At 40.7% G+C, this 20,430-nt stretch overlaps 1 protein-coding gene across 3 annotated transcripts in view; it reads left to right on the plus strand.

Moving 5' to 3' along the window:
* Positions 1-20,430, plus strand: part of LOC126869058 (protein dead ringer) — a 139,149-nt gene that overhangs the window by 108,829 nt on the left and 9,890 nt on the right. For all 3 annotated transcript variants that reach the window (XM_050625190.1, XM_050625191.1, XM_050625192.1), the window contains one exon: positions 12,832-13,015. In XM_050625190.1, coding sequence (XP_050481147.1) covers positions 12,832-13,015 — 184 coding nt within the window. The remainder of the gene's footprint in view (positions 1-12,831; positions 13,016-20,430) is intronic.

Genomic DNA, 20,430 nt, shown 5'->3' on the forward strand with positions numbered 1-20,430 from the left:
GAACAGAGTACCAGTTAACGTGCCATTTTACGTCACATCAAAGCTTCGCCACATTGTTGGTAAGTGCCTGGCAGTCCTCCCAGCCGTGAATCCACCGCGGTCGCGATCGCGACCGAGGCCACGGGTACCAGCCGCCTCCAAACAAACCATCACGATTCCAAACACTTACTCGACAAACTCGCCGTCGTCGTCGTTGTCGTCGTCGTCGTCGTCGTCGTCTCTGTCTTCTTTCTTTTTTTCGACTGTGTCTCCGACAGACGAAACGAAGGCCGTGGCTGAATTCGTGCGGAACGAGCTCCACGTTTGAAGAAACGTCTCCAGAGAGCTCGTTAACTATGATCAAAACGAGAATTTTGATACGCGTTTGGCATCGTCCTTCTAGTGCCTCGAGGTTCACCGAAGCAATGGAACTTTGGTCGATGAAACAACGACGATACAATAGATCGTTGGAATCGAAATCGTAGCAGGATCCACATCGATATCTTGATAAAAACCAAGTAAAATCCAATTTACCTGAGTTTAGTAGCGCAAAGGCTAGCGCGACAGCAAGTTGGCATATCAAACGAGCTCGTAAAGTCTATCAGGCGACTCGTAACAGCGAGCGTTGGGTCGATCGCTTTATTGCGATATTATTTGGGGATTTTATTATTGTGTGGCTAAGAAACGGCTGTAATATAGGTCGCGAGTCGACCATGCCATAGAGCTGCGAGCCCACCCAGGTCGTCGCTACTCTTACGAGTTCTCCGTGGCCAAGGAACGTGAAAGAAGAACTAGAAGAACGCCGGGCAAAGAAACGACTGGACGAAGACGGACGACGTGGAATTATTCCTTCGCGTGCCACGCCCTTACTACTATCGTGTTTGTCTATCTTCTGTTTCACAGAGTTTTGATCTACTTTGCCGGGAAACATCGTCACCAGACACAACCGCGGTGACGCTCGGTGTAGGCGTAGAACGGGTAGAATTTATTATACAGATACTAATTTCAGTGACAAGTATCGTGCCGATGAAAATGTCAAGAACGCCAGCAACAATTATAGAAGATTATGTAAGATTAGAGCTTTTTGAGTTTCTCGAATTTTCTGGTCGTGAAGCATGATAACTTTCAAGTAGGTATATACCTAAGGTAGATATTCTCTGAAAAAAAAAACTCTCTGTCTGTATCTTCGTGCGTAAATTCATATCGCCATCGATCAATGAATTATTCCGACGATACGTTACAAATATATTCGCTTCATTTTAGCTGGTTATATCGTGTCGTCGTTGCGTAATTTTTATCGTTGTACAGGATGTTGAAAACATGCGGTTCTAGACATCGGAGTAATTAAAAAAAATTCATTGATTCGATTATTCGAATTCTAAAGAATTCGAAACTATGACGCTTCTCGAATAACGCTTCGAAATGAAACAATAACTTTATCCTTTGTTGCATCGATTATGAGATTAATCGCGTCCCAATAGACCGCTGTATGTAACCACGACACTTATAAATAATAAAATCACCGCAGTTCCATTCATTCGTAAATTCGTGATTGAAATCCATTCTATAGAAAAACAACCAACAACTTTTATGTATAACATTGTGAAGCTTAATCCTCGTGCGTGTAGATTTATCATAATTAAAATTTAAACGAAAGAAATAGCGAGGAATGTGACAAAAGGACAGACTAAAGAGGAAAATCCCCTGCTTGTTGTTCGTGGCGCGCGATATCAGGATCGTTTTGTTTCCCTGGATTAGAGTAGGGAACCGAAACGAGAACGACGATGCCACCCACGAATTATAAGCCACACCCTAGGCCAACACAGGGGGTTGCCATGCCACCGACGGAGATACAATTATTTGATCGCCATGCAACAAGTGGCTACGGGGAGGTTTGCGGGAATCTTCTATTTTAGTCGGGGAGATTTCGATGCCTCGATAGAGAGGCTCTTACCACCGGCAGGATCGCCCCACAAGTCGATAATCCTACTCGAGCTATTGTTATATCGAGATCAATACATAATAGAGTAGACCCCTTTCTACCAGTTTTTATGAAATAGAAACAAACAGAACGAATTTCGTCTCTTTATTCTTTAAGCATTCGAATTCTATTCAGTCGTAAATTTTTAATCTCTGGTTGAAATTCTCGTTACCGATCGACGCACACGCTGCGCAATTTGTAATTGTTTCGATGGTTTTAAGAATGGTGTAAAACCTTGTTTGTACCGTCATTTTCGTGTATCTAATATTATAGATAGAATATCGTGACACGGTGATTATAAGTTAGGCTTGATCAAACGAAGAGGAATATACGAAGGAATTTTACGAATTAAGAATCGATCGATTATCCTGTTCGATACAAAGTTGCGAAAAACGATAAAAGTCTATAATTTATACCTTCGTTCGTTCGTCAAGTTTCTCTTATCCTATCAAGATGGAAAATAAGATTTCAAGAAGCATATAGAGACAATTATAGATCAAAAATTAATTGCCAAGATTCGATCTAATGTTCAAAAATTATCAAGACCGAGTAACCTCGATCAACGAGTTAACGTTAGACGAAAAGAAAGAAAGAGCAAGGATAGTGTAACGTAGTTAAGGAGGAGGGTGAGGGAACGCGTGTCTGCACGGACTCGCGTTTGGCGTGGCAGAGGCGAGACACGGCGCAACCCCTTGCTTGGCCTCGACGTTCCATCGCGACTCCCTTGACAGTTAACTTCGCTAAGACGGATCGTAAATTACGCCAATATTTCCGCGAAATCCTAACAAGATTATAAAGCAGATTGTAGCACTGTTCGTGGCGGCTGTGGCCTCTCCCCTTTTTCCTTCGGACCCTTCTCGATCTCTTCGTGGCCACGAGCGAAGGGCTGCAACTTCGACGCTCGTTGGAAAGGGAAAGAAAGGATCGGTGTAAAGGAGGGCGTACAACGAGGGGAAGGGGGTAGACGAGCAAGAAAGAGAGAAAGTTCTATTTATAATGCGTTTGCGTCTTTGCAGGGGCCCCAGCCGGTGGAGGCAGTAAATGTCGCGTGTATTTCATATGAAACTCCACCCCCTCCCGGCTATTCTTCGCAATACCAATCCCAGTCTTTCGTTCGTCTGATAATACCGACGCTAACAAAGTTAACCCGTATGAACAGAGAGAATCTTTCGTCTCTGCTCCCACCCTTGTCCTTCTTTTTTCCCTTTTTCTCCGTCGTATTCTTGTACCGCGTGCCTGTTGTTCGAGCGCGATTAAGTTAGGCGAACGAAGATCGTCGATATTATCAAAATTCGAACGATTGAGATCGACGCGTGGACCTACCGCGTTGATCTTTGCAAAACTGTGATCGAACGATGGACAAGTTTTTGGGCTTACGATTTTTTGTAAATGTTCTTAAACGTATCTATCGACAGATTTGAACACGAGGATAACGTTTCGATATTCGTCAGACGGCAGCGCGTATCGCAAGTTGGCTCGTAAAGTGCGCATCGAAAGTAGCGTAGCAGCTTCGTTCGGAAAGTTGCTCGGTCAGTTTTCGAAGCAGCCGAAATACATTCAGACGTGAATCGCGTCTTTCGTCCGGTTAATTAAAAAAATAAACCCCATGAGACTAAAGTAACGTGCAATCCACGTTGCATAGCTTATTAGCTCTTATTGAATTCGTTAACGCGATAGATTCTTCCAATGTAACAGACGTTACGTCGTATTTTCGTAAACAATAACATATCTACCTCGTCACGTTCCCATTAAATTTATTTGTCTCGCAAAAGAGGGAGAATACATGTTACGTGTTACATACCCTTATCTTCCAATGAATCATTTTTTTATCAGGAAGTAACTACCTACGTGAAAACACTATTAAACTTACTTACTAAACTTATATTATTGAAACTTATCATACTTGAACCTAATTGATTAGTATTTATATGAATATCATAATATTAGGTCGCCCGAAAAGTTTCTTTCGTATTATAAGGAAACAATGGATGCACAACATTTTTCGTTTTATTATTATTTTATCGAATTACGTATGATCGATTTTGTTCTATCAAAATAAAGATCACAACGTTCGACAGATTTCATGTTTGTATAAAGATGCGTCGTTGTAAAAGACGTGTCTATAAAAGAAAGACACTTTCATAGCGTATGAATATATTTCGTAGCCACTGTACGTACGTCGAAACTGAAAAAAATATCCGACCTACCTTTGCGTAGGAGCGCAAAAAATGATTTTGTCATTCCCGTGCAATTTACATACCGTTATCACGGATCCGCTAAAGCGTTCAACGCTTGTAAACAATAATTTAAGTTGGTTCTCAAGGCGAATGACTACCTCGTCGACAATGTTGCTGGAATTGTCGACTTCGAAATGGAAATTGTAAATGGTGTGTAGTGGCAGCGAGTAGAAAGGGAAAAGGACGCAAGAGTATATTTCGCAGGGGTATATTCCTTTGGCAGCTTATTCGATAGATTCCAGGGTCGTCACGCGAGATTCTGCGAAAAGTCGTTTCGCGCGCGTCCGAAAGGCTTTTAAAGCAGGCGCGTTAGTCGGCCCACAGCGGGTCGCAGTTCCTGCGTCGGTTAATAAAGGCCTCCGACATAGTCGATCGTTATTAGATCGGGCACTCCTTCGGCCCGCCAATCTTACCCGCCCAATATACTTCGCAATAACTCATAAAATGCAACATTTTGTTTCGTATACCAATTATCCCCTCTACCGACATGGTATCGAAGGGCCGGTTTGTTTCTGTTACGATCGTCCTGCTCGATCGCTGATTGCTACGAACGAGGAAAGACGGCGCATTATGGACGAAACGTAGTCTACCACATGTTCGTGTTATTATTACATTCTACGTTCGATGGATTTGTAGTAATAAAAAGACGGCTGTGATGTTCAACCTCGCTGTACTTGGCATTTGCTAAATTAATCCCGCTAAAAATATTCTTTTTTTAATACTTTCAATCGCTTATTACGAGTTTCGACAGTAATCGTCCGATTTTGCCTTAGAAATTTAAAGCGCGATATAAGAGACGATATTATGGAATATTTTTCAAGCTACTGCGTCTATGTATTTCATCGTAACGACGTGGCTCTTGTCCACTTGTCCGTGTCTCTTTTCCTTTACACATATCGAGTTTCTACATTGTAAGAAACGATATGGATTATTGAAACTTTGAATATTACTGTTGCTCTTGTTACGTTTTCGCAGGAAAATTCCATATTCGAATACGAAAAGTGTAAAAGTAGGAATAACAAATACTTGAATAAATGCATTAATACATAGATAAATATATATGTCGCTCGCTATACATGTATTAGTCTGATGATAGGTGTTGTGTCATCGGTCGATGCTATTAGGAAAAAAAAAAAATGATGTGAAAAGTAAACGACCTAATGTATCCGGTCAGTATCGTATGTACTTATACGTATCTATTGAATATGGAGTAGGAAGAGAACTACCGCGGACAGATAAAAGAAAATTAGCTTTTCATGGTAGCAGCGAAAAGCCGTGGCTCGTCATTACGCTCTACCGTCACGGGTTACGCTTCGTGAGCTCCGATTGCATCGCGGTAAAGTTGGGATAGGATATCGAGACGGTCTGATTTCCACTTAAAACGATGCCGCCTTATTCTAAAAGAAAATCTGTCGGATTTTTAATTCTTTATTTATGAATTAAACAATCGTGTCTCGCATCAGGGGATACAAGTATGCTGGTAAATCGAAGATTTACCTGATGCAAATCAAAATCGCCATCATTGACTAACTTTCCTTTCTGGTACGTCACCTCCGTTTAATCCACATGACGTGAAAAATGTTTCTATCTTCGAAGGCTCACGCTTGGCAACTCCTATGATATATCGACGTGTTCCAGTAAAATCAGACTACCTAGGATGGTGAAAAATTAACAACCTCTATGCATTCCGTAAAATTCAAGAATCCGAAGAAAACGTCAATTTAGGGTGCTGTTTGTTTAAAAAAATTTCTAACGAAGAAGAATCTGTTAGAGGAAATAAAATTACCATTGATATTTAGAACATTAATATCGAATTAATGGGACAAGTGGCAACAGATTTATTTACATTTTATATCACTTTATTATTTATATGTCAGACCACCGAGACAGTGATTCCAAATTTTTGACCGCTTTTATAGCTATATACCTACGTCCTTGGAAGAGGTGAACGCGCGACTTTCGTAGAAATTATCTAACAATGGTAGCTATAAATACGAGCAAGGTTCGCATCGATGAGGCAGTCTGATGGGTCGTCTCGTGCGCAGCGGCAAGTACGTTCAACCCTCGGTTCCCAACGAAGCGCGCGAAAATTATGTACAACGATAGGTACATAACGCCTGTACGCCACGTCGAATGGCTACTTTGTCTGGTCGAAGCGAGCATGCAATGGCCACCATTGCGGCTCGCTACGGCTGGAATACGCCGGCGGGACGCGGCCGCAGCGGCGCGGCGGCGGTGGCGGCGGCGGCCATTATAAAAATAACTGCTGATTGGACGCCCTACCAAGAAAAATCGTAATCGCATCCTGAAATGCCTCTTCCCTCTTCCCTTCCGCTCCCTCTTTCTCCTGTCCCCCGTTTCCTCTTCCCCTTGTCATTTCTTTCTCTTTATCGTTGTATCTCTGTCTTTCTTCTTTGCCCGGTGTCGAACAACGAGATTCGTTCCCGTTGACTCGCACACCTTCCATTCTATAGCACTGTATTCTTCAAAGTATCAATTTCTCGCGATATCCACGTTAAATCGTATTTTCGGCCTTTTAAAATACAAAATTTATACAGTGACAAGATAAATCTTGTATCAGACGAGAATTTTACTTTTTCAAGTTTCTTAACAATTTCCTAAGGTTTCGTCGTTTACGACATTGTTTCTCTCTTTTCTTGGTAGACTTTTACCCGATGACGAACGACGCGATCCTTTTCCGCGGACTTTCGCGAAAGGATCGATTTTCCAAAAAGTCTAGTATCGTTCGTATCTTCGTTCGCTTACTCGTAACTCGTCTTTTCATCGTCTATCAGATCTTATCTCAGCTTCGGAAAGTCTGTCGTTTACAACGTTGCCCTTCGGTTCTCCACAGACCGGTCCACAAGCTCGCTCTTTTTATATTCGAAATCGCGAACCAGCCATTTTCTTTCGAGAGGAACGCGTACAGCGATGATTTGTGCTCCCACAGGCAGCAAAGAAAAAGCACGAAACACGTGGATGGATTGGACAGCAAAGGGGATTTAAAGTCCGCGAAGGCTCGTCGTGGCAACGCAAGGATGGGAGGCAGAGAAGAATCGGCCGCCATTTTGCGAGCGTAGCTTTTATCGCCGCGCCCTATATAGGAACATTATGCCTGGGTTGCCGGGTTGCGCGTATATCAACAATAATTGCAGGGCCAATAATAAAGCTGGAGGGACCACGCTCGATAGCCCGAAATTGCTGGTTCCCCTACCTCAGCCTGCAACGTTTTATTGCCTCCACTCTGGAGAGCAGGAATGGCGGCAGCCCCCTTCGTCCTTCTCGATGGCGGATAAACGATCCTGCGATACGATCACTCCGCTAGCGATGGTCTCTCGATATTCGTGACAGAGCGAAATTTCCAAGCGAATTACTCGCGCGAACCGCTATACTCGATACTAGAAACTATCAACGGCTATGGCGTAAATCTTGTATCAAAGAAATGGAAACGAAGGTTGTACGATAAAATAATTTTCGTTGTATCGAGTCGTTTACAGAAACCAATAACTTTCAATTAACTTTTTATTCGTTCGTTAATTTCGTTAAATACGTAGGTACGTACCTGATTAATATTCCATTCTTAAGCAAGTAATTACGTCTATATTGATTCCATCGGGACGATCGCGTAAATAATGGCAAATTCTAAAGCAAATTTAGAAAACAGTGTTTGTCACGTCATCGCTTTTCTGTATTTTCCGATTTGTGGAATTGATCAGTGAGAACTTCTACATGGTTCGTATCCTGAGCTATACGTATTCGATCGTTCGATAAATTTGTATCATTTATCTGATTAGTGTTTTAGTTGGATCAATAGTTGAAATATATCCTTGAATGTCGTGAAAAATTGTGATTGCTTCATCGTTCAACGACCTCTTGGTATCTCTTCGCCAACGTTTCTTCGCAGAACTGTTAAAATATCATAAATCGTTTTGTGACAAAAAAATGTTGTAGTATCTACGCGGAGCAGGTGGTAATCTGGTGAGACAATATCCGGAGAATACGATGATCAAATATTCAAAGCAAAGTCATGTAATTCTCTGTTACACACATTCTACCAAGACGACATCGTTCCGTAACTTGGTACGGTACCATTCTCCTTCTCTTTAAATACGAATAAATGGTTAATTTTAGAGTATGCAAGCTCACAGATACTTCACGAAGGGTACAAATGTACCTATCGTCTCACGAAAATTCGTTTAGATGCTCGAACATGCACCGTAGCGAATGCATAATATTTCAATGAAAAATTACAAATTAATCATCTCGAGCACTCTGTTAATTCAAGTAGCTACTAAATTCCATTGAATTTTAACCACTGTCAATACAAATTGCCGACAACAGAAACACGTTATTTTTGAAAATTCACATTACGTACATAGAAATTTGAATATTTCTAAAAGTTCGAAATTCGGAATAACACGCGAAACAATCGACAACCCGGCGAATTGTTGTCGTTGGATTCCGCTGCATTTGGTTCCGCGAGCAACCCGGATCTAGTTACCTCAGGCTCGCTATTATTATTACAGATACCAACGCTGCTGCTTGTTCTCGTTATTATTCCTTTTGCTGTTCCTGTTCGTGGCATCGCGTTCGTCGTCGTCGTCGTCGTTGTTGCTGCTGCTGCTGCTGCTGCTGCTATTGTAGCAAGGTGTTTCGTACGAAGAATCGTTCGCGAGCTCGTAAAGAGCCGCAAAGGAGAGCTCGCACGCGCGATAGTCACGAGTATTGCCCTTGTTAACGCCCCGTTAACTCGAACCTCTGGACAAACTCGTAAAATTTACCGGCTTCGAGCCGGTAAGACTACCACGCGGTGTACACGGCTGCCGGTGAATTTTCGCGTGACTTTAAATCGAGCCGGAATTATGTGTTTAGTGCAAACGTCGGCCAAGGTATCGCGATGCGAGAGAGCACCTATCTTGGCTCGCTTCCTTCTCTCCCTCTTTGCTTCTTTTTTTTTTCTTTTTTCTTCTTTTTGCTCTCCTCTTCCCTTTACCGTGATTATTCGCCGTTTAAATCGACGTTACGCAGCCAAGGAAAGGAACAAGATGATCGTCGAATGTGGCCTTTTAACGCTACCATAATGGTACTTTGAGAATTCGAATGGAGGATACGCGTGAAGGGGATCATGCGAGGTTTTCAATTATTTTTCCTCCATGCACGCGTATTTACGAGAGCAACGATCAGATTACGGCACTAGTCCGGCTCGTAAAGATGACGTTTACGTACACGTTGTTGAGCCGCGAGATAGTCGCGAACGGGTCGCTAACTCACGTTAACACCCCGTTAACACGAATCCCGAACAAGCTCGTAACGCTCGACGACAGAATTTCTGCGTTACGACAATCGTGTCGACGAAATTCTATCGTCGCGGTATCGATTATACGTTGTAACTTTAGGAATCTGGAAATTTGAACGTATTCTAATCGTGACGTCTATGCTTGCCATTAAACGACAGTTGTATCGTAATTGTGTCATAGCGTACATACGTAGACTTTCTTTCTCTTGTTCTGGTATCTATCAGAGAACTAATTCGTGGCAAATTCATGCAAACTTCTACGGTTCTATCTGTCGAAATTTTAAACGATAACGTTCCGCAATGCGGTCACTGCTTTTCTTCTTTCCGCTTACTATATTTCTGTCTCTTTTTACAGTTTCCAGTAAGTGTCTATTGCTGACTCTTTTTAAATAAGATATACGTTGTACTATACTACGATTCTTTATTAAAACTAGCAAGCAGAATATTCGGAACTATTCAACGATGCAGTCACATTCTCTTTACAATTTTTCACCATTCCTCTTTTTTTCCATAGTCGGAATACGTAGTGGAATTTTCGGTACGGACGTGACTATTGGATTGCGTTATTTTTTATCCAACATGTTTTTTACCGATACGTATAATATTATTAAACTCCGGTAAAATTCCACCATTAACGTTTCCTTCTTACAACCGTAAAGCTACAAGATTTTGATGGACGTAGAGCTTATATCGGATTATAAATACGGTGTAGGTCGCCGTTAGTTTTGTGGCGTTCGACACGATTCCTGCATGTTATCTTAAATGCCATTTAAAGCTCCGTAAAAGCTCGTAAAAGGCTCGTTTGTTGTTTGCGCGAGCGAGTTCGCGATAATTCCGATATAATTACGATTCTGCACGCGGTGCACTCGCGTGAAGAAATATTTGCCAGATTATCTGCACCATCGATTCGTTTTCTCCCGAACATCCCCCATTCCCCCTCTTCTCTCTCAAACCCCCTCGCCCATGCTCGAACGTTACCATTTTTCTTTATTCTATTTATTTCGTACGCGAACGTACGATACAGGTAAGGAGATCGTAAAAGCCGCGGAGCTCGCGTGATCGTTACGAATTCGTTATTGCTCTTGTTAACGCCCCTCGCTGGAAGCCTTGGACAAACCTCGTAAAGTTTCAACGGTGCGCCCCGCCATCGAATAGCGCACCGAGCCATCATCGTCGAAAATGCGTCAGAACCGATCGCGTGATGAATAAAAAGACCCCCAAAGTCTCGAGACATCGAGTTTGCCTCGAACCGAATGATACATTTTTATCGTCGTCTATCTGTGGTCGTCGTTAGATAATTAACGCGTTGTATTAGGTCGTCCGAAAAGTTTTGTTTCGTTTAATAAGCAAATAATGGATGCACAATATCTTCCGTTTTATATTATTTTATCGAATTACTTATTATCCATTTCGTTCTATCAAAATAAAAATCACAACGTTCGACAGATTAGGTTTCATGTTTGTATAAAGATGCGTCGTTGTTAAAGACGTATCTGTAAAAGAAAGACACTTTTCGGACAAACTAATAATTACATGACGAAGTTACATACGCAACGCAACTTTGAAATTGCGACGCGGAGTTACTTTTTCTTGCTCTGGGACACCGACGAGTGTAATGTCTATTAAACTATGTATATTACTTTCCTGTATCAGGTATATGCGTGTAAATACGTTATTTGCATTTTGCACTTGTGTAACATTTTAACGTCTTTTTCTGTCAACTCGATAATTAAAAATCATATTCGCTAGAAAAATGTTCTCTTCGTATATTCCAAGGTGTCGTTTGATACGATCAAAGGATAGTAGTTTTTGTCGTTAGATTTACATTTTTTGACAAAGTCGAGAGGGTAATCGGGGGAAGAAATTCAGTCTTTCCAGTCGGGCTTTAATTTAAAAATTGATAAACTCTGGTTGTTTTAAAATTTGAAAATGTGAAATATGAAAAAATTGAGATACGTGATTATTCGAGTTAAGATATCGAGACTTTGTTATCGTATTATTTTCGATAATACCTGTAACTTTACTATAAATCGACCACGTTAGAATATCTTCGAGAAGAAAGAAATCCTTTTAAATGTAAAATACAATTACTTTTGCAGAATGTAAACATTTATAAAATTCATATGTATAATTCATATTAGGAATGTCAAAGAAACTACTTACAATTGGTCATAAAAAGATCGAGAGACTGTACAATTTTAATTACTAAAGCCGTACGTTTTCAGTGGATGTACAAGGACAGACAAAAATATTTTGTGCTATATTACACTACACTATGCAAATAACAGTGGAAAAAAGCTTTTAAAAGATATTATTCATTGTTGTTTAAATGTTGAAAAAAACATTGAAGAAGAGTGAATTTTTACGTCACAAAAAGTTTCGGACACTAATACTAATTATGCAGATAAAATTAGACTAATGATAATTATTTGGGAAAATTTAATATTTAATCGGATTTCCCGCATGTTTAAAGATAATATCTAAACATTTTGACATAGTAGAAATAAGTTTCTTACGATAATGAACACTGATTTCTTTTTCTACATTCTACTTCTAAAAGTCTCTTCAGCATACCCTCTATTTCACCAATGCACTTTGTCTTTTCGTAGCGGAATACTCATAATTATCGTATTTTTAAACCTGTACATCGGCTTTTGCGATCCGTAAACAAATTGCTAACAAAACCAATGCGCGAAATGTGATCACATTTCGGCAAAGTATTTGTTTATAAAGATTGTATAAAAACACTGACACTACTTAATGAAAAACTAAATTAACAAATCGTTGAATCTTGCGTTCGAAACTTTCTCTGACATAAAAACTCGCTGTTTTTCCGTATTTTCTTCGATACTTAGACAAGAATAAACGATAACGCAACAGTTCTTTTTCAACCTGTTATTTACAAAAAGTAACGTGACATAATGTGATAATGTGATTTGTGTTGGGCCTTGTACATATTAGGTTGTCCGAAAAGTGTCTTTGTTATACAGACCCGTCTTTTACAACGATGCATCTTCATACAAACATGAAACTTAATCTGTCGAACGTTGTGATCTTTATTTTGATAGAACAGAATAGATCATACGTAATTCGATAAAATAATATAAAACGGAAGATATTGTGCATCCATTATTTCCCTACAAAACGAAAGAAACTTTTCGGACGACCTAATACCTTTACCGAAAATATGCAGCTTAGAAATAAAAATTGTACAGCGTCCGAATCTTTTTGCAACCGACTGTACATCCAGTAAAACTCTATCATCTTCTATCCTCGTTCATTTATTCTTCTTCGTTTCTTCTTGTTTTAGGTTTCTTAACAATTCGTTTTGATTTCAGGAACACCGATCAACCGACTACCAATAATGGCAAAATCGGTGCTTGATCTATACGAGCTGTATAATTTAGTGATTGCTCGGGGCGGTCTCGTAGACGTAATCAACAAGAAGCTCTGGCAGGAAATCATCAAAGGCCTCCACCTGCCGTCAAGTATCACTTCCGCTGCGTTTACTCTACGCACACAGTAAGTAGATCGTGAAGTTTCTCATCCGGGACCCTATTCCGCCTGGTGCCTATTCGCTGGTAATTCGCATACAATAAGTCCCCGCGTTCGACAAAAGCTCATCTGAGCATGAAATCTGCCGCGATGACTAAGGACCAGGCGTTTCGTGTCGTTTCATATCCCGAAGCAGCTATTCGACACTCAGCCTGCGTCTTTTCTATTGCCATTCTTTTGATCTAATCGATCCTCCTTTTTTCTTTATTTTTCTATAAAAACAACAAAGGTAAGTATCATCCTGATCTTTACTCGTCGTATATGTTCGTCGCTTTGTATATAGCAAAATAATTCGCTTAAGATCCGACCATTGACTTCGAATTTGTTGATAAATTATTTAGAAATTTCTTTTTTTAATATTTAAGAATGCGCTTGAGCCCTTTGATAAGAGAAAAGGATGAAAGAACAAGCAAAAAGCCTACCGATGTCCCTATCGTCGACGCAGTTTCTTTAAGGTATCGCGTCATGTTGTCATATCATTGTGGAAGAACAAACGTTGATCCATTGCGTATTACAACGATGTGAAGTTTCGTTCTGTACTAATTAGCAAGCGAGATTTTTGTCGCTTAGGAAAAATCAATATTGAGAGATATAAAATTAAAATATATAGAAAAATAGTTGCTTCAATAGCAAAGAAGGTCCGATCATATTGAACCAAACGCGAGCCAGTTAAAAGTTAATAAAATCGTGGTACGTTCGCATGGTATGGGCCGATAGCGAGACCGACGCGAGTTGGTAACGCGAGTTGGTACCGCGAGTTGCAAGTAAATCGGCGCTCGTTGCCAAACAACTAACGCTCGAAATGAGACATCTTTTTAAGCTTCGGATAGCTCATTACGACGTTTAAAAATTCACGAGCATAATTTATTAGGAGAAAGATTTTTATTTGCCTTAACTTCCTTTCGTCGTTAATTTACCGTTGATCCTAACCATTGGCATTTCCTCTATATGTTTCTATAACTAACGTTAAGCAAAGGATAATTGTTACTTTATGATTAAATAATCAATTAATTGTCGATTAATAATTATGCGCTTGCTTTGATCTGTGAATTTTAACCACTTGCGCTGAAAAGACGAGCCACGCACGTCGAGACGTTCTTGTATTATACAAACACGTCTTATACAAATCAAATAATACATTTATTTTATTTTAGTAATTTCAACCCATGTTCCGTACCGCGACCCAGCCATTATACACTCGTCCATTTCTTCATCCACGGTACTTCACAATCCTTTTATATTTCTATAACAACTTTTCGACAATAGCCGTTTCTAATTTTCTAAGGATGCCATATACCTTCTTTTTTTTTACTTATTTCTCTGTCGTTCCTCTTGTCTACGATTTCTTCAACATACTCACTCTGATCAGCAATAATACTCAAGGAACCGTTACTGCCGTGTCCAAATATTTAATATTTATTATCACTGATTCCATCTGCCTGCCATAAGGCTTAGTGTTTGCTGTCGAATCCTTTATTTTCACGAAACAATATTGTTCTTTTTTCTTTTTTAGTGGTTTTATTAATGGTAACGGATAATCCCTCTCCTTGGGACACGCAGGATTTCCGGGATTCCGGCATTTTAATTCTCATTTTTTCCTATTTGCTTTTTCGACCAATTAACAGCAATGACCGACAACGATGACAAATTTTACAAAATGGATGTCTTCCCGATTATCGATAGCACGGAATATTCATTTTCCAAGGAATATTCTACACGTGAAAGCTAAAAAAATACACAAAGAAGGTACAGAGTATGTGCGAAACGGAAGAAACAGTGAAACTAATGCCTTATGGCGTTCACATCCTGCCACTAGAAATTTCCGACTGTTTTCAGATATATCATAGTCTAGAAAATTCTTAATAATCAAAATTGGTATCGATATCTGTGTAAAGTTCTTCGTGTAAGATTCTTCTCGCTTCAAACGACACCTCACGGCGAGTTATAGCGTAACGTGCTGGCACGCGTATCTGTAAATTCGTTGCCAGCGCAAGTGGTTAATGATCTTTGCATTTTCAACACATGTGTTAGCTATAAATGTTGTATTCTGCTTATTATAAACGTATTTTATTAAAGTCGAGCTGTACGGGATGTATAAGAAGCAAATGTAGAAACCACCGATTCTAAACCCCTGCAATTTTCAATGTCAAAATTTCTTTCCTTTCAATAGACTAATAAGCACGAGGGACAAAAATCTCGAAGAAACTATGGATCACAAATTCTACTGAGAGAAAGGCTGAAATTTTAATAATTCTTAAACTGGCTCCATTCGCAATGCATTTGCTTTTATTTCACATTCAATGAGGAAGTGGCGTGCTATCTACGAAGCAAGAGGAAATCAAAGGATGAGGAAATCAATCAGAATACAGGAAAAACACGATTGTCGTCGGTTGTGTTAACAATCTGACGATAGTCGAGAATTAACATCGTAATGTCTGAACGCAGATCGAACAGGTGTAAATTGGCGTAAGGAATTAATAATTGCTATTAGACCCACATAGAATAATTCGTTGAGCGAGAATTAATCGTATAATTCGTATAATTCGAGATGAAAGTTTACGATCGTACAGAATTCGCTGCGTTCAAACACTGAAACATTGTTCCGTCCGGAATACCCAAGGAACCGCGTCAGGTTTTCGTCGGTAAAATTTATGGCATGGCCGTAAAGAGGACTAATTTTGAATTGGATCCTTATAGCTCATTAGGACAGACGTGCAAATTGCGTTTGGAATGTTTAGTTTATGTTGCATTCAATAGACAAAGGCGTGTTATAAGTTAGATACCTTCGGAGGATACTTTGAAATTACGATACGATGGTACAAGCTGCCGAGATTTCTGACCTGTGTCTTCTTACCAATGGAAGATGATCGTGACACACTTAGGATATCGTCTACTAAAAGACTAACTCTGCTAACGATCAATCGGCGTGTGTCCTGCAGAAACTCGAGAGCTCGGGCAATTCTAGTGCAAACAGACATATTCTAACATTCCAACGATATGAACATATTCTAACGTTCGATGGACACGGCAGGTGTAGGCAGGTAGTACAAACAACACAAATACATACATTACGTTGCACTCGACTATAAATCTTTCTCATTAAAGTACAAGTTCCTTGATTGTTTACAAAAACCATGAAGGAAATCTCAAGTGGCAAGCAAAGTTGTAATTTGTTCTTGAACGCGATGTGTACGAGTTCGCGCAAGAAAATTCGACTTTGAATTTGGCACTTTTTTTGAGGGCTAATTTGATCGGACGTTCACACGCAAAAGAGCGATTTACTTGTTTCGTCTGTCTGTCGTAATCGCTTTACCAGATCGCTGTTCCGTGTGTCTTTTTGATACAACGAGGAAAAGCCGAGAAACGAGCGATCGGTTCGTTCTGTGTCTTTGGATCGAATTTTGATACGCAACGGGGCTACACTTGGTCATCCACGTTGATACGCAAGAGAAAACTATCGAAAAACGATCTTTGATATTTAAGGTGGTCCTTGACGTTTACCCCTGAACACGAAAGAATTACGCATACCAATAACAATTTACTCGCATATTCCTGAAATTCAAGAAACGTTCTAACGATCGGCGAAAATCACGAGTGAAAAACGACGTGAGAAACGATTCAAAGAGAGCAGCGTGATTACACTGTGGATCGATTCGAATGTAATAGATGTAAATACGAAATAAAGAAGCGAGAAAAGAATAGTCGAGGGGACATCAAAGGGTGCTCCACGTCTTTTGGACAGCCGTTGTTTGGGAAATACTATCATCATTACCATTGGTAAACGCGAGCACCAAGAAAGAATGTTTGTGTGCTTAAGATGGCGGCTTGTATCAGGAACAGCGTGTTCTCCGCGAAACAAAAATATACGAACCGCGGCGGCGGCACAAAAGAAGCTCGGTCAGGGGAACACACAATATTAACGCTCCTGGCCGTGCTGGGAACACTCAAAACCATGGAAAGAAGCCGGCGAGCGTGGCGGCCGGCTCGTGCCGGTTAACCCCATTCGTCACCTGCCAGAGGAAGTCGACGGGACTATCCTCGCCTCGTCCCCTACGAGCTCGAGAATCGAAACGCATATCAAAATAAAATCTCCATTTGGTGCTGCGATTCGACGAATTCATTTACGTCCTACGTCTATTGCACGATACATATATTTTATTTTTTTTATGCAAATTACAATTCCAAAGGTTTTCCACGGTACGGATCCTGACGATCACGATGCGCAATCAGTTGCCAACCCAATATACAGGGTGGTTGGTAACTGCTGGTACGAGCGGAAAAGTGGTGATTCTACGCGAAAAAAGGTCGAAAATATGAATAAAAATTTTCTTTTCTTAATTTTTTTTTTTTAATTTTTCCATCGAGACAACGATCTACAGTGAGATCCGTTATAACGAGACTTGATAAAGTGCACGCGTACCGAGCGAAAATTCATAGTCGATTTTCTCGAAAACAAAGTCTCGAACGAAAAATTTTTATTCTATATTTTCGACTTCTTTTTTCGCGTAGAATCACCCCCTTTCCGCTCGTACCACCAGTTACCAACCACCCTGTATTATACAAGATTTTGCAAATTTGTATTGGACTCGTTCTGCGATCCGTGAATCACCGATTGTTATACAGCGAGATTTCCAACAACTTGCAACATGCCGCACGCATGAAACAGAAAACAGAAGAATATTTCTGCATGTTGTGGTCGTGTTGCTCCGCTATATCGTAGCAGCGGTTGAAGACGAGAAAGAATGGCAAAGGAAGAAAATCGCTGTTTCGTTGCGAATATCCGTTAACCGTCTCACATTGTCGATTTCTGTTTTATCTTTGTCACGAGTTAATGTTTCACACACGCCTAAACTTCACTCGAGAAACGCTCTTTAAAACGATGAAAACCGCATGAAAATCCATGCAATGGTCGGAATATACGGACGCTTACTGGGAACTTTATTTTATACTATGTATAGATATACGTTGTAAACATCTGATGATTGGTTGCAACGTAAGATGATATTTATTGTTCTTGACCGATCGTTTCAATACCGTTCTTGTGTAAAAGCAGACTGATCCTCCGATTTGTCTGCTAACTAGTTACGATTTGAATTAGGCATTTCACCCACAGCGATGTAGGAGATTACCGATTTTATAGCAAAGTTTCTCCGAATTCAATATTTTCATCGCAAATCGGAGTATTGTTTTTCATTTATTTTCAAATTGTTTGAAATCGAAACTTTCTATCATTTCGTTGGTACTGTAGCAATGACCAGGTTCTTTGAACGAATAACGAAAAGAAACATTATCTTGCGCAAACTTCTAGCTGACTTTTTACTATCACCGACATATAGTCGATCGAAGATTGAATCGATGATTTCGATATGATTATTTCAATATTGTTTCGAAATTGCGCGAATTTCGAGTTGAGAAAAATGATGGTCAAGAAAAATGAATAAACAGTAGAAGATATCAATGAAATCGAATCCAATTTACATCGTTGTTATTAGCTGAACTTTTCTTTATTCCGTATCCTCGCGATACATAGATTATTTAGTGAAAAATTCAAACTAATATTTGCATCTTTATGTACGTAATCAAAGCATCGTTTCAACGTTATTTGCAAATTTCACAAATTCTATACATATTATCAATCGCGATCGCCGACAAGATAAAATCGCTGGATATTTTAAACGTTGCCTTCGAATTCCACGAACTTGCAATTATTTCTTCGCAGTCGTCGCAAGTTCTATACATTGCTGATCAAAGCGATATTACGGCATCAGCTGCGAGTTGCGCAAACGTTGAACTATTTCATCGCTACTGTCGCCGGGCTCAAGTTTGTTCCTCGTCGTAGAGTTTGAAATCGCGAAACCATTCGACGTCAGTTCGATGAAACCCAAAATCCTTGTGCGAGTTTGCGAGCTCGCCAAGTTCCTGGCGGGATAGTTAATATAAATTTGACGGTCGATTTATCAGAGAGCGGCTATTCTGGTAGCGCGATTCGCGACGCTTTTGCCGCCGAGGCAGGATGAAATTAATTAAACGTTCGCGAACTCGTCGCGACAAAGGAGGCGTTCTACGGCGTACAACGCACCGAGTGGCGTACCGAGATTTCTCAGCAGTGGAGAAGAAAAGCACGCGCAGAAGTTCGGCGAGGAGGCGCGAACGCGGAACAGCTGCTTCCATTCGCGTGGCCGCTTAATCGTCTTCGCGCGGTTTCGACGAGCTGGAGGCATCGGCACGATATGCATCCATTTATATAATACCGAGCCTGTCTTCCGTAGCAACGAAGATTTATTGGCGTTTCACTTGTACACCGTGTCGTTTCTAAATAAGATCGGTAAAATCTGCTCGCGCTAGTGTTCGATACGTACGACCGTAAAAATCTTTTAGAAAAATATCACAGATCGCTACTGTATTCGGAACTAGAAAGTTGTCTAACGACAGGAGCGTAATGGTAATATCTTCTTTGACGCGATCTTAAAAATAGGGTGCATGCGTATTTTCGTTATTGGCTCGGATCGTCGCGTCTACGAATCGTTTACCGGGTTGAATAATTGGTTTGTTCGCCTTTCATTGGTCTCTGTACTTACGTATTCTAAAAAATATGTTATAGCAGTTATTTAAAGAACGTACAGATACGTGGACGTGGTTCGTTCCAAAAGTAATAAAAGAGAGAGAGAGAGAGAGAGACTAGTTGTTTTATATTCCAGATGCTTCGATAAAAAGCGACGTACAGAGAACAGATATGTTACTCGTTCGTTAGATGGATTTTAAACAAAAGCGGTGACGCTTAACATTGTGTTTTGAGGAAAGCACAATGAACTTGCTATTCAACCTCGTAAATCTTCGTATCAAATAACGAACGGACAGATCGGGAAGATGTCTGTGAAACAGAGCGCGACGCATTAATGCACGACAGGCTAATGTGAATTATACGGGCGTGATGCTTCTCCGCGTCACTCGTGAAAATAACCCCGCGACGCTCGATGCGTAACGCGCGACACAACGTCGGGACGCCGGGCGCATCCATCATTCCGGCAACCGGTTATCTCCAGCAGAGAAACAGAGACAGACGGAGGAAACGAAATTGTAAAGGGAGACGGCGGCAGCTTACCGCGGGGCCAGAGAGAGTGTATCGCTGTGCTACGACTATATCGAGCCACGCGTCTTCAACGTGTAATTATTTATACCGCGAGGGAGGCAGCGCGCGCAACGCCGCTCTTCCATTGTGTCCGACTCGATGGTAGCCCATTTCCTTCCCGACAAATTTCATCCTCCGAAACGGAACGAGAGATACGCGCGACGCGGTGCAACGAACCTCGACAACGATACGAGCCTCCTGGACGGGACGATACGTTCGTTTAAACGAGTGTTCTTCGAGATGCTAACGACTA

This window comes from Bombus huntii, chromosome 8, assembly GCF_024542735.1.
Source record: "Bombus huntii isolate Logan2020A chromosome 8, iyBomHunt1.1, whole genome shotgun sequence".
NCBI lineage: Eukaryota > Metazoa > Arthropoda > Insecta > Hymenoptera > Apidae > Bombus > Bombus huntii.